The sequence below is a fragment of the Lutra lutra genome, chromosome 4 (assembly GCF_902655055.1).
Source record: "Lutra lutra chromosome 4, mLutLut1.2, whole genome shotgun sequence".
Lineage (NCBI taxonomy): Eukaryota > Metazoa > Chordata > Mammalia > Carnivora > Mustelidae > Lutra > Lutra lutra.
The window spans coordinates 186552158-186572599 of record NC_062281.1 but is presented as its reverse complement, the minus strand read 5'-3'; the positions used below and the strand labels follow the sequence as shown (position 1 = coordinate 186572599).

General features: G+C 61.9%; 3 protein-coding genes across 9 annotated transcripts in view; all 3 read left to right on the top strand.

Annotated features, from left to right (window-relative positions):
• Positions 1–7278, top strand: part of PLEKHM2 (pleckstrin homology and RUN domain containing M2) — a 39209-nt gene extending 31931 nt beyond the window's left edge. For 2 of the 3 annotated variants that reach the window (XM_047725496.1, XM_047725495.1), the window contains 12 exons: positions 659–1504; positions 1783–1852; positions 1956–2046; positions 2345–2409; positions 2771–2859; positions 3421–3553; positions 3809–3999; positions 4380–4445; positions 5118–5277; positions 5605–5784; positions 5896–6012; positions 6296–7278. In XM_047725496.1, the coding sequence (XP_047581452.1) occupies positions 659–1504; positions 1783–1852; positions 1956–2046; positions 2345–2409; positions 2771–2859; positions 3421–3553; positions 3809–3999; positions 4380–4445; positions 5118–5277; positions 5605–5784; positions 5896–6012; positions 6296–6430 (2143 nt within the window). In that variant the 3' untranslated portion in view covers positions 6431–7278. Of the gene's footprint in view, positions 1–658; positions 1505–1782; positions 1853–1955; positions 2047–2344; positions 2410–2770; positions 2860–3420; positions 3554–3808; positions 4000–4379; positions 4446–5117; positions 5278–5604; positions 5785–5895; positions 6013–6295 lie in introns of those variants that run through there. The other variant, XR_007126575.1, reaches the window with a different exon arrangement.
• A 1485-nt stretch (positions 7279–8763) lies between these two features.
• SLC25A34 (solute carrier family 25 member 34) lies at positions 8764–12848 on the top strand. Of its 2 annotated transcripts, XM_047727685.1 has the most exons (5): positions 8772–9356; positions 9992–10057; positions 10141–10293; positions 10671–10805; positions 11401–12848. In XM_047727685.1, the coding sequence occupies exons 1-5, from the start codon at positions 8979–8981 to the stop codon at positions 11581–11583; spliced, it is 915 nt and encodes a 304-aa protein (XP_047583641.1). In that variant the 5' UTR covers positions 8772–8978; the 3' UTR covers positions 11584–12848. The 2 variants fall into 2 exon arrangements, with proteins under 2 accessions (XP_047583643.1, XP_047583641.1); XM_047727687.1 differs by lacking the exon at positions 10671–10805 and having other exon boundaries at positions 8764–9356.
• A 136-nt stretch (positions 12849–12984) lies between these two features.
• TMEM82 (transmembrane protein 82) lies at positions 12985–17676 on the top strand. 4 transcript variants are annotated; one of them, XM_047727684.1, is made up of 7 exons: positions 12985–13357; positions 13620–13747; positions 13880–13952; positions 14149–14323; positions 15088–15502; positions 16758–16939; positions 17226–17676. In XM_047727684.1, exons 2-7 carry the CDS (start codon positions 13660–13662, stop codon positions 17319–17321), a joined length of 1029 nt encoding a protein of 342 aa, XP_047583640.1. In that variant the 5' UTR covers positions 12985–13357; positions 13620–13659; the 3' UTR covers positions 17322–17676. The 4 variants fall into 4 exon arrangements, with proteins under 4 accessions (XP_047583640.1, XP_047583639.1, XP_047583637.1 ...); XM_047727683.1 differs by having other exon boundaries at positions 12985–13377; XM_047727681.1 differs by having other exon boundaries at positions 12985–13414.
• The last annotated feature ends 2766 nt before the right edge of the window (positions 17677–20442 follow it).

Genomic DNA, 20442 nt, shown 5'->3' with positions numbered 1-20442 from the left:
GCTCTTGGCCCAGAGCCTCCCGGGCTCCCCGACCTGCCCTGGCTCCCACCCCTGAGACTCTCAGCACGGAAGAAGCAGATGTGCATGTCATACCCTCCAAGGCTTGCTGGCCTGAGGCAGGAGACGGGTCCCGCCCTGTAGGCTGGTTCAAGGCCTCAGTTGCTTAAATGGCTCAGACCTGGGGTCGCCCTGCCGGGTCCATCCCAGCCAACTTGCCACCAAGGAAGTTTGAGCCCAGAAGACTCTGAGTGCATTTCTGGTTGAACTATCCGCAGTGATACCTGATGGGAAGTGAGCTCAGCTCAGGGGCCACTGGCCACATCCCAAGGGGACGGCAGCGTTAGAGGCACCATCGTCCTGACTGGCCACGGCTTGTGTTTGTTCCCGGAGCAGCTGGTGCCGCTGTGACAGCAGCTAGAATTCGTAGGCCTTGCTCAGGGGTTCCTGCCTCTGCCGGCAGCGGGGCTACCTCAGGGCCTGAGCTGCTCTCGCCCCCTGGCCTAGGGCCTCCCACCCGGCACTGCCCAGGACCCCTGAAGCTCCCTCCTGTGCCCTCGGAGGTCACACACCCAGGATCACCCCCTTTGACCCAGCCTGTCTCGTTCGCCAGTTCTGTGGCACTCAGATGGTAAATCTCTCCCTGTCCCTACTGTCCCAGGGTCACCAAGAAGAAGAAAACCGGCAAGAAGAAGAAGACGAGGTCGGATGAGGAAGCCAGTCTGCTTCACCCCGCCTCCACCCAGGACACCGGTGCCCGGCGGGGAGACGGCGACAGCCTTGTCAGCAGTCCAGGCCTGGGGCGGGCCTCCCCCGATGCGACCATTACGTCCCCCCAGGAGGAGGGAGAGGGGCCCAGCAGCACAGCAGAGAGCAGCGAGCTCTCGGAGCCAGGCCAGATGGGCCTGCTTATCCCCGAGATGAAGGACACGTCCATGGAGCGCTTGGGGCAGCCCCTGAGTAAGGTGATCGACCAGCTCAATGGGCAGCTGGACCCCAGCACCTGGCGCTCCCACGTCCAGTCCCCAGACCAGTCCTTTCGGACCGGCTCCCCCGGGGAAGCCCCGGAGAAGCCGCCATTTTGCGACTTTAGTGAGGGGCTTCCAGCCCCAATGGACTTCTACCGCTTTACCGTCGAGAGTCCAAGCACTCTTACGTCAGGTGGCAGCAACCATGACCCTGCAGGGCCGGGCCAACCGCTGCATGTTCCTGGTAGCCCTGCGACTGCTGGCCAAGAAGAGGGAGGAGGAGGAAGAGCGGGGCAGACGCCTGGGCCCCTAGAGGACGCACCCCCCGGGGGGGCCCCAGACCTGGGGACCCAGGAGCCGGACGCCAAGCTGCCCCTGGTTGGGGAGGGGCCTGTGCCGGAGCTGGAGCCTGGGACCCACGAGACTCTGTGCGAGCTCAAGCGAGACCAGCCCAGCCCGTGTCTGAGCAGCGCGGAGGACTCCGGGGTGGATGAGGGGCAGGGGAGCCCCTCCGACATGAGCCACTCAGCAGAGTTCAGGTGCGCAGGGCTCTCCATGCCACTGGCCTGAGGGACGCTCCCACCCTCAAAAGCCGAGGACAGTGGGTGTCTGTCCTCCAGACAAAATGTAGCTCCTGGGAGGCCTCGCCTGGGCTGGGAGGCGGGATGGGGTGTAGGACCCCCCCACACACTCTGGCTCCCGGGCAGAGCCAGCACCATGACAACCACGCTCCCTCTGCGTGCCTGTGTGCCACTGTGTGTCGGGTCACCTCCTGCCCTGCCCTCGCCTGACACCCCCACGCCTGTCACTCTCACAGAGTGGACAACAATCACTTGCTTCTGCTGATGATCCATGTGTTTCGAGAAAACGAGGAGCAGCTCTTCAAGGTCAGTCCCGGGAACTCCAGGGCGAGTGGGACAGTGCAGGCCCAGGGTGGGGCGGCACGTGAGAGCTGGGGAGGCCTGACCCTCCTCTGTCGCGGCCCCACAGATGATCCGGATGAGCACGGGGCACATGGAGGGCAACCTGCAGCTGCTCTACGTGCTGCTCACGGACTGCTACGTCTACCTGCTGCGGAAAGGTGCCTGCCGCCCCTGGGCCCAGCCGAGGCTGAGCATGAGCCCTGCCGCCCGCCCTCTCCCAGTGCCCCCACCCTCGGCTCTCGGCCGCCTGGCTTGCGGTGACCAGAACCCTGCCTGGCTGTGCGCCAGCCACCTCAGCGGCCCCGTGAGACCCAAGCACCCCACATCACTCTCCTCTGTGTCAGATGGCAGGGCAAGGACAGGGCCACTCTCAGAGAGAGATGGGATCTTAGAAGATGGGGCAGCAGGGGGAAAGAGACCCCTGTGGGTCACAGGCATTGGGGTCTCCTCTCTCAGGGGCCGCGGAAAAGCCATACCTGGTGGAAGAGGCCGTTTCTTACAACGAACTTGACTATGTGTCGGTGAGTGCAGGCTCGGCGGTGGGCATACACCGTGGAACAGGGCTCCTCGACCACCCGCCGGCAGAGCTGCAGAGTGAGGCCTGTCCCCACCGGGCCTCACCATCAGGCGTCAGCTTCTCTTAGAGCAGCTTGTGCCTGTGGTGCTGGGGAGGAGAACTGAGTTGAGGACGCCTCTTCATCCACATTTCTGACCGTCCCTCCCCGACTCATGCCAGGGTCCCTGGCCTCTGGGGCTTTACCCTGTGGCGCCTTTGGCGTGTGCTTCCTCCCTCCCCAGCCAGCCCTTAGCCCGGCCACGGCTGCCTCTTCTTCCAGGCAGCCGCCAAGCCCCATGCGCATGTGAAGGTCTCGTTTCTGGCAGGTGGGCCTGGACCAGCAGACCGTGAAGCTGGTGTGCACCAACCGCAGGAAGCAGTTCCTGCTGGACACGGCCGACGTGGCCCTGGCCGAGTGAGTGACACGCCCCTGACCCCTGCCATCTCCCTATGTCCGTAGGACTGGAGAGCGGCCTGGGGGTGGGCGGGGGAGCAGCAGGTCACACAGACGTGGCAAACAGATGTGTTCCCTCTGGAACCTGCGGGGGTATGCAAGCACCCTGAGCGAATCGTGTCGTCCGCTCGGGCGACCTGAGACCTGAGGTGGCCGCCAGAGAGGAAGGGGGCTGGCGTGAGTTACTAACAAGAAAGAAACACAAGCCCCACCACTGGGCCACGGTCCTGGGCCATGGGGTGCATACAGAAATGACTCGTAATAACCGGGTGTCATTATACGGACTTGGGTCCCACCGTACTGCCAGCAGACCCCAGGCCCCCCGGGCTACTGAGAGTGGTTTGGCCTTTCCCAGGTCCCTGTCAGATGACAGCAGACTCCTGCGTGTCGCTGCCCTGAGCTCTGGTGCCAACCAGCTCCCTCCCCAAAGTTTCTGGGAACCCTCCAGGCCAGGATCCTGTCTGGTTGAGGGGTGGGCCCCCGGCCCCGGGCCTCTCACAGCAAAACCCTCTCCCTGTGTAGGTTCTTCTTGGCGTCTTTAAAGTCTGCCATGATCAGAGGTTGCCGGGAACCACCTTACCCCAGTGTCCTGACTGATGCCACCATGGAGAAGCTGGCACTGGCCAAATTTGTGGCTCAGGAGTCTAAGTGTGAGGTGAGTGCCAGGAGCGGAGGGGAGGAGTCGTCCCTGAGTCCCTGAGTCCCGCTGTGGTGTCAGGATGAGGTCGGGCACTGCAAATAGAGGTCTTTAGTGTTTCTCTGTCCCCCACCTGGGAGGGGCTCTCCTACCCCGGGTCCTGTCCCCCACCCCGCTGGGGGTGTGCCCTTGCTTCCTCAGTGGCCTTTCCTGGTGCTGGGCCGTCAGTGAGCCGGGCCCAGGGCTCACCGCTCTGTCTGCTGCCCCTCCTAGGCCACTGCTGTCACTGTGCGCTTCTATGGGCTTGTCCACTGGGAGGACCCCATGGACGAGTCCCTGGGTCCCATCCCCTGCCACTGCTCACCCCCTGAGGGCGTCATCACCAAAGAAGGCATGCTGAATTACAAGGCGGGCACCTCCTACTTGGGCAAAGAGCACTGGAAGACATGCTTCGTGGTACTCAGGTGGGCGCGCCCGCAGCGCCGGCTTCGGGCTCAGCCTGGAGCTTGTCGGACCAGCCGCTGAGGAGAGAAGCCCGAGGGGGCCTCCTTCCACCCCCATGAGGGTTTTAGGGCCCACCTGCCTTGGGATATTAGAGCTTCTGTGTAAAGGCTGCCATCTTCGGGGCCCAAGGAATCCTGGGGCATCAGGTGTAGATGTGGGCTGGGCTGCTGCCTCTCACTGTCCTGGGCTGCTGAGGGGGTAGTGTGCCCTCCTGTGCCTCTGGTTCCTTCTTCACCCTCCGTTTCAGTCCCCAGCTTGCAGGGTGTCCCTGGGATTTGGGCTCTACCTGGCTCTCAGCTTCAGGGACAGGCCTCACCCCTGCTCTGTTGTGCCTCTGCAGCAACGGCATCCTCTACCAGTATCCCGACCGCACTGATGTCACCCCTCTGCTTTCGGTGAACATGGGGTGAGTGCCCTGGCGATGCGGGGCTGGGCAGGTGCGGAGCCTCGTGTCGCCCCCCCCTCCCAGGGTGAGGACTCTGGCTAAGCCTGTGGCCCAGCGCTCCTGTCCTCCCTGGCTTGAGCTGATACCCGCTCTTATCCGTCAGTTCAGCCCACCCCACTCAGCCGCACCCCATCCGGCAGCCCTGACCGGTAGCCAGGGGTCTGCTGATCTCTGAGGGGCTACAGGATCCTGAGCCAGGGGAGGAGGGATGGTTTCCTATCAGGGAGGGAAGGATCTGGTCAGGCAGGGGAAAAGGTCACTCCCCCTGGGAAGTTCCCGACCTGATAGAAGACGGACACACACATGCTTGGAGACAGCCTTGGGCCCCAAGAGGGAGTGTGAGTGCATGTGCCCCGATAAAAGGAGGGCCAGAGCCTGGAGCCCCTCCTCACCCCTCGCCTGGCCAGGCCACAATAGCTAGGAGGGTCCTAGCGATTCTGGAAGCAGAAGTTGTTCCACAGAAAGGGGTGGGCCTGGCCAGCAGCTACCAGCCTCTCCTGAGAGTCCCGGGGGTCTGCACCACCCTCCCAGGTCCTCCCGCCTCTGGGACGCGGGGGCAGGCACGCTGTGTCTGCACGCCTTGAGCCGCCCCTGCCTCCTTGCTCCCCTTTCACCCCTCCTCGTCTGGTCCAGGGGGGAGCAGTGCGGTGGCTGTCGGAGAGCCAACACCACGGATCGGCCCCACGCCTTCCAGGTCATCCTCGCCGACCGGCCGTGCCTGGAGCTGAGTGCTGACAGCGAGGCCGACATGGCCGACTGGATGCAGCATCTCTGCCAGGCCGTGTCCAAAGGGGTGAGCGCCCCCCGCCTGCACTGTCCCCCAGCCTCCCGACCCGTGCAGGATCCCCGGGGCCCTGGCCCAAACCCTCACGCTCAGGGAGCAGCTTGTGGGAACCAAGATGGGGACGTCCAGGGGACAATCCAGGAGTGGACCCTAGAACTCAGGACACCCCCACTGCCTCCCCTGTCCCCACCTGTGCTTCTGAGGTGGGCGGAGCCTGTCTGACCCCTGGACAGAGGGGCCGAAGGGCTGGCGGGGCCGGAGTGTGGTGTCCTGGTGCCGGCCAGCCCGGAAGAGCTCCAGCTTGCCTCTCCCCTCCCCTCTGCCCATGCCCTTCAGGTCATCCCCCAGGGGGTGACTCCCAGCCCCTGCATCCCCTGCTGCCTAGTGATAGCCGCCGACCGCCTCTTCACGTGCCACGAGGACTGCCAGACCAGCTTCTTCCGCTCCTTGGGCACAGCCAAGCTGGCCGACGTCAGTGCTGTTGCTACGGAACCGGGCAAGGAGTACTGTGTCTTGGTGAGCCGGGCGGGTGGGGGAGGGGTGGGAAGAGGGGGCGGGGGGGGGGCGGGGAGCAGGCCCTGCAGAAGGGACGCTGTCTCTGCTCACCTGGGGACCCACTCGCCCCAGGAGTTTTCCCAGGACAGCCAGCAGCCCCTCCCACCCTGGGTCATCTACTTGAGCTGCACATCTGAACTGGACCGATTCCTGTCTGCACTCGGCTCTGGGTGGAAAACCATCTACCAGGTACCTAGCTGCCCAGGGCCCCGAGGAGGGAGTGGAGGTGCTCCCTGGGGAGGAGGGCCCCGCACAGTACAGAGGCAGGAATTGGGCCTGGGGACAGCACCATACCCATAGCTCTGGGACAGACTCCGGCCCCGTGCCCCTGAGGCCACAGCTCATAGTTGAACTTGGGAAATGCCGCTGCTGACCTTGGTCCCACAGTGCAGGGGGACCCGGGGTTCCCACAGCTGCCCGAGATAGCAGGGTCCCGGACCATAGCCCTCAGATTACCCCGGAACCCCCACAGGTGGACCTCCCCCACAAGGCCATCCAGGAAGCCTCCAACAAGAAGTTCGAGGACGCCCTGAGCCTCATCCACAGCGCCTGGCAGCGGAGTGACAGCCTGTGCCGGGGCAGAGCCTCCCGGGACCCCTGGTGCTGAGGCGGAGCTAGTCAGCATCCCGGGGCCAGGAGGGGCCTGCCAGCAGCACCCGCTGTCCTCACTCTGCCCTCGTGCGGCTTGGGGCCAGGGTTGCCCCTGTGTTCCATGGCCCACTTCCGCCCTGGGGGACAGAAGCACCGACGGGGGCTCGAGCCAGGGTCTCTGCCCTCACAGGGATACAGAACGGGTGCTCCACGCTCTCGGGCTTCCCGCCTGGCTGGGGTGACTGGAGAGCGCTGGGGCAGAGGGTCTGAGCCCTATGGGCTCTGCGTACACGCGGCATGTACGGATGCGTCTGCCTCTCCAGGATGGCGATGAGAGTCATGCCGACTCTGCGGGGAGCAGAGGACTGAGAGGGCAGGAGTCCCCTCTTCCCCTCCTGGGTCAGGGGTCCCGGCCAAGGCCTGACCATCCTCGTTCACTTTTGAACACTCAGCTGGCCGTGCAGGGAAGCCGGACGCTGGGGCCTCAATGCATGCTGCCTCGCTAACGCTGTCCCCAGCCGCACTGCTGTCTGCCGGCAAGGGCGCCCGGCTGGGGCTGGGGCGCTGGGCAGCCCCTCCCTGGCTGCCCGGAGGCCCTGTGTGTCCAAGGCACCCACCTCTCCCCAGACTGCAGTGCCAGGAGGACCCAGGAGTCAGACTGTCTCCTGCCGGGAGCAAAGGAGAGAGAGGAGGGCTCGGAGTGGGGCAGAGCCCACCAGTCTGGCATCCCGGAGAGGGCCTCCTGACTGTCCCCTGCTTGGCTGGAGCCGGACCCTCTGGGGGAAGGGGTCAGATGGTCTGGGTTTGGTGTTTTTTTTTTTTGTTTTTTTTTTTTTAAATAAAATAGACACGTTATATTGCCAAGACTTGTCACTGGCCCTTTGTGACCCGGCTGGGGGTGGGAGATCTCCACACACACACACCCCACCTCCCCCCACCCCCGCACCGGCTGCCTGTCCCCTCCCCGTCTAAAGCCGCTCAGACATTCATTCCTGATTTTCTTCCGTCAGCTGCTGTGTGCTGACGCTGGGTGCCCGCTCACCCACTGCCCCGGTGCTGCTCTCTGGAGCTCAGGCCCTGAGGGTTTCTTGGCCTGACCTTTGCTCTCCTATTTCCTGCAGCGCCCAGAGGAGGGGAGGACTGTCTCCACGGCCAGCCTCCCCAGCTCTGGGGACAAGGGCCGGCCATTTGGGATAAACTCAAGAGTCCAAGCTGTCCCCAGACGGCTTGTTGAGCTGCTACCCTGGGGGCTGACCAGAGGGTACCACCAAGCTTAACAGGTGCAGGCAGGGGAGGGGAGGGGAACCTGAGGCACTCGAGCACCTGGCAATGCCCCCCCCCCCAGGCCCTCACACCTGGGCCGAAAGGAGTGGGTGCTGGGAAGGGTGGGCATGGAGCCTGTGGAGCATGGAGGCTTCGGTGAGGCGGGGTGTCCATGGCAGAAGGGAGATGCCCTGGGGACAGAGACCAGGGTGGTGCTGGCTCCCAGGGGTGTGAGGTCCCTTCTGACACAGAGCCATTTCCACACCAGGGCCTCTCCTCCAGACACCTACAGCCCAGAAGGGGCTCCCACCAGAAGCGGGGCAGGACTGGGGAGCAAGTCCGCATGGGGTGATGACCAAAGCCTCGGGCCACTCCTTGAGACACACGGCTGAAATCATTTGAGGCAGGGACGGAGAGAAAGGAGCCAGAAGGCGGGAGGGCGACTGGGGGAAGGGATATGGGCCATCTTTTACCGGGTGAAGCCGTGTGCTAGGCGTGCTGTTCATGCATCTCTAACCCTCCAAAAAACCTCTGAGACAGATACTAATATTCCCGTGTTACAAATAGACTGAAGCTAGCAGAGGGAGTGATTGCCCAGGGTCACACATGACAGCGGAGCCTGGGATTCAAAACCAGTTCCACAGGGCTCGAGAAGCCCTTTGCCGCCGCTGCTCTCCCTGACAGTGGAACCATAGACTGTGGGAGTCGGACTGGAAGACTGAGACTGGGGAAGAGGAACCGCAAAGATGGTGCAAGGTGGTTGTGGACAGTGGCTGCATTGCCTGGGCACGTGGCTCCGGGACCCTCCCTGGGCAGTCGCCCCTGTGCCCTGGGCTCTGAGCTGCAGCAGGACTGACTAGGCCAGAAGTACCCTTTGCTCCAGGGCCAGAGGGAGGGCAGGAGGACAAGAAAAGCTGGAGGAGGTGTCCCGGCTGACGGGCCCCCTCTCCCCGGCCCCAGTCAGCCTCCTGTCCCAGGCGACCTTTTCCCCAGATCCCAGGGTCCAGGCACACCCCTGCTGGGAGGTGTGGAGAACAGAGAGAGCTGGGATTGGTCCGAGCCAGCGGGGGCGTGTCCCGGGCTCCGCCAGCCCCAGTGGCTGAGCAGAGAAGGTGGACTCCCGAGATAGACCAGGGGCCACCCGGCCTACCAGACTGGGACCTCTGCCCACCAGACATGGCCCCAGGCCCCCTAGATCCCAGCCGTGGCGGGGCAGGGGTGCAGAGAGCCTAAACGCCCCCACCCTAGAGCCTGTGCCCAGGCCCCTGACCTGGGCACTGCCAGCCTCAGGAACAGAGGCCATGGAGACGGTTGCCCCAGCTGTGGACCTGGTACTGGGCGCCTCGGCCTGTTGCCTGGCCTGCGTCTTTACCAACCCCCTGGAGGTGGTGAAGACGAGGCTGCAGCTGCAGGGGGAGCTGCAGGCCCGCGGCACCTACCCACGGCCCTACAGGGGCTTTTTGGCCTCAGTAGCAGCTGTGGTCCGTGCAGACGGGCTGTGTGGCCTGCAGAAGGGGCTGGCCGCCGGCCTCCTTTACCAGGGCCTCATGAATGGCGTCCGCTTCTACTGCTACAGCCTGGCGGGCCAGGCTGGCCTCACCCAGCAGCCTGGTGGCACGGTGGTTGCGGGCGCGGTGGCTGGGGCACTGGGAGCCTTCGTGGGGAGTCCTGCTTACTTGGTGAGTGCCTTGTCTCCAACCTCCACCACCCCATGACCCAGCTCTCCAGTGGGGAAGGGAGGCTGGGCGCCTCTGGAACCTTCCAGGCTGGCTCTGGTACCAGGCGGGGTGGGGCAGGCCAGGTGGGGACGCTCCCTGGAACATCCCTGCCTGGGGGTTGGAATCTGTCCCTGGGTGCAAAGCCCAGGAGCCTTGCCCCATGCTCCTTCTCCTGGGGTCCCTGCTCCACTGGGCCTGAGTCAGGGGAGGGGGTAGAGGGCGACCGGGCGGGTGCTGGCGCAGACCCAGCATGGTCACCTGTCTTCCTATGTGGTCCAGCAAGTTCAGAATAAGCAGGGCCTCCGCGGACTAGGCCAGAGGCTGGATAGTCACCACCCCACTTAGTCCTCGGAACAGTGGGAGCGGGCAGGCTGGGAGAAGGTCAAGTGACTTGCCCCAGGTCACACGGAGATGTAGACCCAGGCCGACTTCAGAGCCTCCCCACCAAACCCTGTTCCGCACGTGCCCTAAGCAGTGGGAGTGGCTCGTGGAGGTCGGAGGTCGGAGGTCGGAGGTCGGAGGCCGGAGGCCGGAGGTCGGAGGTCGGAGGTCGGGCCGCTGCTTGTCCAGTTCTTCTGTCACATTTGCTCCCACAGGTCAAAACGCAGCTGCAGGCCCAGACGGTGGCCGCGGTGGCCGTGGGGCACCAGCACCATCACCAGGTAGGGACTGTCACTCCCCAGAGCCCCCTGGGCTGGGTGGGCTGGCAGGGGCTGCCCAGTGACCCGGTGCCTTCTCCCCACAGAGTGTCTTGGGTGCCTTGGAGACCATCTGGCGGCAGCAGGGCCTGGCAGGGCTATGGCGGGGCGTGGGTGGGGCCGTGCCCAGGGTCATGGTCGGCTCAGCCGCCCAGCTGGCCACCTTTGCCTCTGCCAAGGCCTGGGTGCAGAAGCAACAGGTGAGGAGCCAGGGACACCCGTGCCCACCCTCAAACACGACAGAATCGGGCCATCTGCCTCCGTTCTCCCTGTGTGGGCCCTCATCCCATCCCAACATCTCCAGCTGGACGCCCACCTAGGCAAGGCCAGTGGGAGGGGCAGACAGGGTCCCTGAAGAGAGCTGAGGACCCCGGCTCTGCCCTTGTGCCCAGCAGGTGTGGGGGCCGGAGCCCTGATGCCGTGAAGGAGCTGGGCTGGGGGAATGGCTAGAGGGGCCTGGTCTGCTCCCTTTCCCCCAACTCTTCCAACCCGCAAGTACTGGGAGGGTAGGGTGGGCACCATGGGGGTGGGGGGATGGCAGCAGCTGCAGGGGTCAGAGCCTGTCCCATCCCCACAGTGGCTCCCAGAAGACAGCTGGCTGGTGGCCTTGGCTGGAGGCATGATCAGCAGTGTCGCCGTGGCCGTGGTCATGACCCCCTTTGACGTGGCCAGCACACGGCTCTACAATCAGCCCGTGGACGGAACTGGCCGAGTGAGCAGGGGAGGGTGCAGGGGGGATGCGGGGAGCTGGAGAGCATGCCCCAGTGTCCGCACACACACACACACACAGCCAGGGACATGCAGATGTGTGACATACATGCAGACACATGGATTTGGCCGGTTTGCTGAGCACTCACATCCCCGGCACGGGCTAAGCAGGTTCACACCTGCACTTTATTCTACCCTCACAACCACCTTCATTTTTCTGCTGAGGAAACAGACGATCGGGGCAATCTAGTGACGTGCCTGAGGTCACCCAACTAGGCCTGACCCCACGGCCCGCCACGTTCGATTGCACAGGTTGTGTTCAACACAAAGGTGCCCTCCAAAGGCTGAGATGGGGACGAAATCCACTCACATGCCACTAGCCAAATCTTGGGCCCCGGGCATGGGCTGTGGCTACCTGGAGGAAGAGGTCTCATCTTAAATGTCACAGCCTAAGGGGTCACCTTTCTGTAAGTTGCCTGCTTGGGGACAGTCTCTCTGCTGATGTACCGCAGAGGCCCCTCCACACAGACACATGCCCACTTGTACCAGCCAAGGCCCCATGACCCCTGCAGTGACCTCCACCCTGCCTCTGTCCCCAGGGCCAGCTGTACGGTGGCCTCGCTGACTGCCTGGTGAAGATCTGGAGGCAGGAGGGCCCCCTGGCCCTCTACAAGGGTCTGGGCCCAGCCTACCTGCGCCTGGGCCCCCACACCATCCTCAGCATGCTCTTCTGGGATGAGCTCCGGAAACTGGCCGCACGGAGCCAGCACCAGGGCACCTAGGCGGCATCGCTCGTCCCCATCTTCTGACACAGTCCGGGACCCGGGAGCGACGGCCCGCTCCAGCTGGGAATGGCCGTCTTAGAGCAGGCCACAGGCCCAGCCCCTGCCACACGTCCGAGGAGAGTGTGGGCAGCTTCGGTCAACCCAGACCCACGGCCCGCTCGGGGCTGGAGCTGCTTGTTCTCTGTTCTCTGGCAAGTTCTCTTCCCTCTGCCTGGGTTACCTCATCCCAGAGCCTTACCCGTGATTATAATAACCGCTCCGGGTCGTGACCGTCACCCCGAGTGGGGTCACTCACACGCATCGGCTTGCTTGGTCCTCAAATAGTGCGAGATGGTGAAATCCTCTCGTAGCAGGGGAAGCTGAGGCCCACCAGGTGGAAAGCCGCACAGCTTTGAAGGGACAGAACCAGCACTGGAACTTAGCTCTGCCCAGCCCAGACTGGTGCCTCTGGCAAGAGCCAGGACCACAGGCGCTGGAGAACCTGCGTGTCACTGTACACATGGGGAGGCCTCAGGCTTCCATAAAAAAGCCCCTCACGCCAGGGGTTCAAACAACAGATGCTGTCCACGGTCTGGGGGCTGGAAGTCCAAGGTCAAGGTGTCAGCAGGGTTGGTTTCTCTGAGCCCTCTCTCCCTGGTGGCCCAGGGTCCTCACATGGTCTACCTTCTGTGTCTGTGTCCGAATCCCTTCTTCTAGGGACACTGGTTGTGCTGGACTAGCTCCCGCCCTAATGTCCTCCTTTTAACATAATTACCTCTTCAGAGACCTCATCTCCAAGTACAGTCACAGACTGGGGGTTAGAACTTCAATGTACAAATGTGGAGGAGGGGGAGTCATAATTCAGCCTGTGACATCCACCGAGAGCTTTTACGAGGGCCTCCTAGATGCCCAGCACTGTGGGCATTTGCACAAATCCTCATGACCGTTCTGAAAGGGAGCTCTTGCAATGCCCATTCTTCAGGTGAGGAGATTGAGGCCCAGGGCAAGGAAGTGACTTGCTTAGGGGCGTCGCAGAGCCAGGTGTCCTCATCTGGGGCCCTCTCCCCTGAGCTGAAGCCACACTCCCCCCGCTGAGTGTGTTCCTCAGGCCCGTGCTGATCTTTGTGCTTCAGGAATGGATGCCGAGTCCCTGGAAGGGACAGGACTGGCCCAGGTCAAGCAGCCTGAACGGCCTACCCCGCCACACCCCACGTCTGCTCTTCCCAGGGGTACCCCTAGCGCACACTCCAAACCAATAAAGTTTTCTACTTTGCTTACTTCAACGACTCCCTTCTGCTGGCAGCCTCCGTCTCCCCCACCCCTGAACCCCCACCCTTGGCTCTCTCCTCCCTCTGGGGAAGGAGGATCCAAAAGTCTTGGGGCAGGCCAGCGGCACCCCACCGCGTCCAACCGATGGAGGCCTGCCACCTAGTGGCCAGGGAGAGGACCGTCGGGGAAGGACGCACAGTGGCTGAGGGAGAGGAGGGCCCCCCACCTGGATCTCAGCCTCAGGCTGTGGGAGGATAGGAGCCCTGCCTCCACACCTCAGGCTGTGGGGGGACAGACCACCTTCCAGACCACAGGCGGAGGGGCACTGGGCCTCGGGCTGTGGGGACGCAAATGGCCCCTTCCAGAACTGGGGCTGAGTGGCAGAGCCCAGAAGCAAGGCTGGGGGCCAGGGCAACAATGACGCCTGGAGCTTCAGGAAGGCGAAACAGTGGGCATCCAACTTGAGCGGGGACAGAGGCCAGGACCAGTGCTGGAGACGGCGCCCACGTCGTGCTGCCCAGATGTGGAGCCCCTGAGCAGCGGTTGGCTCTCAAAGCCCCACAACCCTGCGGCCCTGAAGGTTGAGGTCCCTGCTTCCCCTCCCCGCCCCTCCCTTCCCCTCTCCTCCCCTCTTCCCCCCTCCCACTTCTGACCCCACTCTTCTGGGACTTCTGACCCCCCCACTTCTGACCGCTCCCCTCCCCCACTTCTGCCCTCCCCCTCCCCGCCCCACCCCTCCCTCCACGGACACCTTTGCCCCATGACTGTTGATTTCTCTGGTGCAGATCTGGCTGGAGGCTGGGGCTGGGGCTGATCCCAGCGGCCATGTTCTCCCTGCCATCCCTCCCCTCCTGGCTCCCCAGCCTCCCCTCCCTCCAGTGGGGATCCGGCCTCCTCGACTCTGTCCTTCAAGGTGAGCGCCGCCTCCTCCTCCCACACAGCCCCACCCCTCCACCCGCTTTGGGCAGCACAGGGTGGACCCCCCACGTGGGTCTCCCACCACCTCTCACCCTGCCAAACTCACTTGCCCTCCCTCTGCCCTCAGGCCTCATCGGGGCCAGTGGAGTCTCCGTCCTGAACAGCCTCCTGAAGGTCTACTTCTTTGTGAACTGTGCCAAGTAAGTGTCTGACAATCCAGCCCACTCCCCAGCCCTCCGGGAGCCCTGACCGCCCACCCCCTGGCTGAATTGGCCTCCAGTGGGGAGGACTGGAGGGATGAGAACCCTGTCCCCAGAGAGTGTTTCTGGGGGCCCAGGGCCGCTGCCTGGGCCGAGGCTGGGTTCTGACCCCGCCCAAGCCCACTCTGCACCACAGCAACCCCGAGCGGCGGCTGGAGAAGCAGCGGCTGCAGGCCCAGTGGGCCTCCCTGGAGACCGTGCACCTGGCCGGGCTGGCCTTGATCCTGACCGTCCTGGGGGCCCGGGTGGCTGCCCTGGTGGTGCTTGAGTTCTCCCTCCGAGCTCTGTCCACACTGCTCTCCCTGGGCCAGGTAAGACTTCCGGAGGTGGTGAGTCACTCCCCAGCCCTGGGCCCTAGTTTTCACCGGAAGCGGGGCCCAGCGGGAGCACCCTGTCTCCTCACCACCCCTTTTCTGTAAGACTGAGACTGGAGAGTACAGATTGCCTCCTGGGACTGGGAGCACAGACCCCTGCTCACTCGCTCTCACAGTGGCCTGCAGTGGCTGCAGCCCCAGTCCAAGAAGAGAGCGGTGGCAGCTCCCGGCTGTGGCTCCCCCCACGTGCCAGGCAGGCACCCGCCAGCTACTTTGGGTGCATCATCTCGCGTGTCCTCACAGTCCTAGCAGGCAAAGCTCTGCTGTAACCTGCTTCTCATAGGTGGGGAGACTAAGGCTCAGAGAGGGTGAGCGACTTGTCCTAGGTCAGCCAGCAAGAGGTAGAGTCAGGCTTTAAACCCAGGTCTTCAAGGCTCCGAGCCACCAACCTTCAGTAAGCACGTGGGTCCCAAGTAACATTCGTGAGGGAAATCAAGCAGAAAGAAATGGTCCCAGGAGGGCTTGACTTGAAGGCAATATTCCTTCTTGGGAAACGATTCCCAAGGTTCCTTCTGGCTCCAGCCTCCTACAGAGTGGTCTGTGTGCCTGGTGAGAAGCAGCCGGAGGCCTGAGCACCCCCAGCCCTCCCCACTGTGCCCCTCTTCTGCTCCCGCCCCGCACAGGGCTCTGAGAGGGAGAAGCTGCAGCTGTAACCCCCAGCAACCCCCACCACATCCCTCTTCTACTCCCGCCCCACGCAGGGCTCTGAGAGGGAGAGGCTGCAGCTGTACCTCGTAAGCCAGTACTCCCTGGGCTGTGGGCTGACCTGCGGCCTGAGCTTCCTGCAGGAGGGAGCCCCTCACCGCACCTTGAACTTGCTGCTGGGCCTCTGGCTGGCCACCCTGCTGGGCACGGGTGCCAGGCGCCTCTGCCGCCACACCTGCCAGCTGTATGAGCTACACAGCAGCCAGCACTACTGCGGGGTCTGCCTAGGCCTGCTGGCCGGCGCTCACGGCCTCCCCAGGCTGCTGGCCCGTGCCCTGGCTGTGGCCTTTGCTGTGGGTGACCTGGCGGCTGTGGCCCTCATCAACCGGGACTTCCCAACCACCTCGGATGCCGTGCGCTTCTGGACGCCGCTCGTCATCTGCTACGCCCTGCTGGTCATCTACATGCAGGGTAGGGGCCACCACTGGGGTCCTGGGGGGCAGCTGGGCCACTTGGCACTCACATCCCGTGGTCTGACCTGGGTGCAGCAACATGCTGGGACCCAGGGAGGCCACCCACGGTTAGACCCCACCTCTACCATCCCAGGGCGCCTGTCTACCAACAGAAGCCACAGGGAACAGCTCGGGGAAGGGTGTGTCGTGCTGTGAGGAGATGGAGCTTGAATAGGTGGGAGCTCTGAGGAGATGGAGCTTGAATAGGTAGGAGCCCAGCAGGAAAGGTGTGAGGTGGTGGGCAGGAGGAACCACACATGCCAAACCCCAGAGGTGAGAGAAGGCATAGCACCGTCAAACAATTGAAAAAAGTTGAGTGTGGCTGCCACCCCAAGGGAATGGGGAGAGGATGAGGTTGGCCAGCTGCATGGGGGCCTGATGGGGAGCCCTCATCAGCCAGGCTGGCCATCTGCTGAGAAACCACTACAGGTTTTCAGTAGGGGAGAGCAACCTGGTCAGATGTGGGCTATAGGAAACACCATTGGCTGCAGGGGAGAGATGGGGTAAAAGGGGCAGGACAGGGAAGTGCAGTCAGGCAGAGAGCAGCAGGTGCAAAGGCCCTGAGCTTGGTGTGCTTGCTGAACAAAAAGAAGACCTGGAAGCCTCCAGGATATAAGGAATGGGAGCAGGTCAGAGGTGAGGTGAGGTGGGGTTGGAGAACAGGCATCCTATCAGGCAGGACCTCACCGGCAAGGTAAGGAGTTTGGAGCTTACCCCAAATGCAATGGAAAGTCCTGGGAAGAATGTAAGCAAAGGAAATATTTCATCTTGTTGATCCATTTAGAAGGTCACTAGCTGCTGACCTACAAAGTCAAGAACAGAAGCCAGGAGCTGGGACTAGGCAGAGCAGCAGGAGTGTGGAGGTGGGCCCAGGTGGGGATCCACTTAGCAGAAAGTGTCCCCAGGGTTTACTGAGGCATCAGATGTGGGAGTGCAGTCGGGAGGACTCCTCCACTTGGAGCTGGTGTTGCTCCCCGCCCCCCTCACTGCAAGCAGAGCACAAAACAGCAGGGAGGCTTGGGGGTGAGCAATGAGCCTGGGAGGTGGGTGCTCAGAGAGTGGGGGTGGGGGAGGAGGGAGGGAGGGAAGGGGGCTGCGGGGGTGGGGTGGTCCCCAGCTGGGAGGTTCAGGCTCCGCTCCAGCTGGACCTGAGGTTGGGGCTCCAGGTATGGTGGCAGGCAGTGACAAGCACCCCCTTCCCCCCACCCCCATAGAAGAGCAACGGCAGCACCCCGGCCTGCAGAGTCACGTCCAGACCTTGCTGGTGCGCATGGGCGGCCTCTTCGTGCTGCTGCTGACCGTGGGCAGCTGGCTGGACCTCCTGGGAGTCGTCCTGTCCCTGCTGGGCGAGCTCTGGTGCCTGGCGGGCAGCCGCACTCTGCTGGACCTTTGCCAGGTACAGATGAGCCCTCCTCCCTGAGCGCCACCCCCAGACCCTGAGCCCTGCCCCAGACAGCTCAAGGAACCTCAACACGCCCCAAGTTTAAGAAGAGCTGGGATGACCTTTCTTGGGGTGGAGCAGAAGGAGCTGAAATCCCCTCTTCCTCCTGGTGTTAACCTTTGACCCCTCAGAGGTCCTGTGTTGGAGGAAGGGCCTGGGTAATCCGAGGCCTGAAGTCCCCCACCAGAGGATGGGGGATCTGAGTGGTGTCCTCCATCTTTCCCTCCCCACCTTCCCTCAGGATTTTCCATCCCAGAGGCCGACAGTATCTGCTGCAAGGGAGTCCCAGCCCCAGCCCTCAGCAGCCGCCCAGCCCCGGGGCCCAGCCCCCTCCTGACTGGCCTTAGCCAGGACTCGAGTCTGTCTTAGGCCCACCCGGGCTCTTCTGGAGGCCTTGACCCCAGGACACTGCCCTGAGGCAGAGGGACAGGGCTGGCCCCCACCTGGAGCTCGAGCTGGGCGCTGGGGGCTCCTGGCAGGGAGGGTTTGGGGCTAGGGACCTCCGAAGGGGGGCACCAGAAGCCAGTGGGTGAAGCCCCGTTTTTCTCAGGATGGACAATGGGTACAACCCCCTCAGACCCTCCTTCCCCAGGGGGTTTGGGGAATGAGGGAGAATTGCGTCCTCAGAATGGCTCCCTTTACTGGCCTCCCTCACCTCCTCCATGAACAATAATAAAGATGATTTTTCTCAACCTGTGCTTAGAATCATGAACATACAGAGAGGGAAAGAGGCTTTTCTGAGGCCACACAGCCCTTCTGGCTGGGGCAGGTTCCGGGGATACATGCGGGCTGGGTTCCCTGGGGTTCAGGAGTTCCAGAGTGATGTGTCTGAGGAAGCAATGAGGGACCCGGTGGCAAGAACTCATGGTCCAGCACCCACCTGCGTCATGATGGACAGTGTCCGTGTCCCGTCTCACCCTAGGCCGTCCAAGACCATGAGGGTCCTTGCCATCTCAGCCTCGTTCAGCCCTGTCTCTCCTGCAGGGCCCAGCCCAGGAGACCACAGAGTATCTGGGAAAAGGTTGGGTACCAGCTCCTCTGCTTACTTGCTGTGTGCCCTTGGGTGGGTCGCTGCCACTCTCTGAGCCAGTCAGAAGAAAAATGGCCATGTGTAGGGTGCTTACCACATGCCAAGCACTTTTACAATCTCATTTCATTCTGACATCAGCCCCAAGAGACAATTACTGTTATCCCTTTTTAACAGATTCAGAAACAAGCCCAGAGAGGTTATGTAACTTCCTCAAGGTCACAGAGCTAGTTAGTGGGGAAGCCAGGATTGGAGCCCAGGTGGCCTGCCCCGCAAAGTGCAAGTGCTTTGCATGCTTCTTGCTACCCTCTTCTCGCTGAAGAACTGGGGCCAGGGAAAACCAACAGAGGTGCACATAAAAAATATGGCAGATCCATTCCTGGAAGGTTCTGGAATGTGATTCCAGTCACCTTGTGAGCAGAGTAGCCTGAGGCTACAGGGATTGAGGGCCCTTTTGGAGGAGGGGCCCCACAGGGCAAAGAAGACTCCTAGCTAGGGGTTGTCCAGGGGACTACGGGGGTCAGGTTGTCCGGGAGTGACAGAGGACACACCAGGGAGGAGGTGAGGCGAGAAGATTCTTGGAGGATCCCAGGTTCTGGTGAGCTTTGCTTCTCAGCAAAGGCTACCACAGTCACCCAAAGGTTACTGCTTCCAGACAGACAACATCTGGTATAGGATTCTCTGCTCCCCACCCTAGGGCACACCTGGGACACAGAGGCAGGCTGGCCCCAAAGTTGGACAGCGTGGTTTCAGCTTCTTCCTCCAGAAATGGCCACCTCAAACCCAATCTCTGATCCCTTACTCTCCCCGCTCTACCCCCAGGAAGGCCTCTTAGCTCCAAAGTAGCTGAGGTGGGGGGAAATGCCTGTGGTTGCCCCCTCCCCCAATCCGGGGAGCCCCCCTCTGCCTGGGAGCGTGTTCAGTTCCCTCTGGGCAGGAAACTTGCCCCAGTCTGGGAGGAAATGACTCAATTAGCTGGGCCCACGGCCAGCCCTTGCCAGACCCAGACTGGGCACCAGGTTCCGACTCAGGCCCAGTGTTCTTGCTGGAAGGTTCCCTGGCCTCCTGGCCCCCAACACAGCCTGAGACCCTGTGGGGACAGTGCCGGGAGGGGATTGGATTTGGCTGTCCTTTCCTTTTTATGGACATGGGGACCATTTCCAAACAAAAACTGAGCCACGTGGGTTGGAATAGGATTCTTTTCTTATCTATTAAATTATTTTTGTGAAAAGTCTGACAAGGGTATAAAAATTAGATCACTCTAAGTGAGGCATTTAGGAAATCTCCATACCAAACAAAGAAAAACAGGCCTGAAGTCCAGAGAGCAGAGGAAATACAGAAGGTCTGGTCTGGAGTGGAGTATGCAGCTGGGACTCCTTCTCCTCCAGAGACCATGAGCTCCCGAATCCTGGGCCCAAACCAGCAACCTTCTGAGGAGGTGGGAGACCAGGCTCCCCAGTCTCTACTAAGAGAGAATGGTAACCTCCAGCTGGGATTGGGGTGAGCCAGACTCCTCCCTCCTGAGCCCACTATTTCTGGCTCTTCTGAGCTATGGCATTGCCCCTTTGGGCCTCCTGTGTGCCTTCCCGTATTTGCTCATTCACAAGTAATTCCTGAACATCTGCATGGGGCCAGGCTCTGGGCTAGAAAAGATGCAGAAGTAACAGCCACGCTACCAAGAAACAAAGCTGGGTAAGGCGATAGAGTGGCAGGAGCTTGGGCCGAGCAGGCTAAGGAGAGTGTATATGTTAGCCACAGCTGCATAACAAGCAGTCCCAAAACTTAGCAGCTTAAAACAACAGATACTTATTGTCTCCCTCTTTTTTTTTTTTTTTTTGAGATGGGGGTGTACTTGAACAGCGTGGGGGGCAAGAGGAGTGTGGAGAGGGAGAGAGAGATTCTCAAGCAGGCTCCATACCCAGCCCAACACAGTGCTCTATCTCACAACCCTGAGATCATGACCTGAGTCAAAATCAAGAGTCAGATGTTTAGGGGCACCTGGGTGGCTCAGTCGTTAAGCAGCTGCCTTCAGCTCAAGTCATGGGTCCTGGGATCGAGCCCCAGGTGAGCAGGGAGCTTCTCCTCTCCCTCTCCCACTCCCTCTGCTGGTGTTCCCTCTCTCACTGTGTTTCTCTGTGTCAAATAAATAAATAAAATCTTTTTTTTTAATCTTTTTTTTTAAAGATTTTATTTATTTATTTGACAGAAATCACAAGTTGGCAGAGAGAGAGAGAGAGAGGAGGAAGCAGGCTCCCTACCAAGCAGAGAGCCTGATGCAGGACCCGATCCCAGGATCCTGAGATAATGACCTGAGCCGAAGGCAGAGGCTAAACCCACTGAGCCACCCAGGTGCCCCAAATAAATAAAATCTTAAAAAAAAAAAAAAAAAGAGTCAGATGTTTAACCATCTGAGCTACCCAGGTGCCCCTAC

Bases quoted from the DNA above. Each gene is read 5' to 3' on its own strand.
- SLC25A34 (XM_047727685.1), top strand. From the start codon at position 8,979: ATGGAGACGGTTGCCCCAGCTGTGGACCTGGTACTGGGCGCCTCGGCC. The intron at 9,357-9,991 runs GTGAGTGCCTTG...TTGCTCCCACAG, and splicing joins TGGGGAGTCCTGCTTACTTG to GTCAAAACGCAGCTGCAGGC. The intron at 10,806-11,400 runs GTGAGCAGGGGA...CTCTGTCCCCAG, and splicing joins CCGTGGACGGAACTGGCCGA to GGCCAGCTGTACGGTGGCCT.
- TMEM82 (XM_047727684.1), top strand. From the start codon at position 13,660: ATGTTCTCCCTGCCATCCCTCCCCTCCTGGCTCCCCAGCCTCCCCTCC. The intron at 15,503-16,757 runs GTAGGGGCCACC...CCACCCCCATAG, and splicing joins GCTGGTCATCTACATGCAGG to AAGAGCAACGGCAGCACCCC. The intron at 16,940-17,225 runs GTACAGATGAGC...ACCTTCCCTCAG, and splicing joins CTCTGCTGGACCTTTGCCAG to GATTTTCCATCCCAGAGGCC.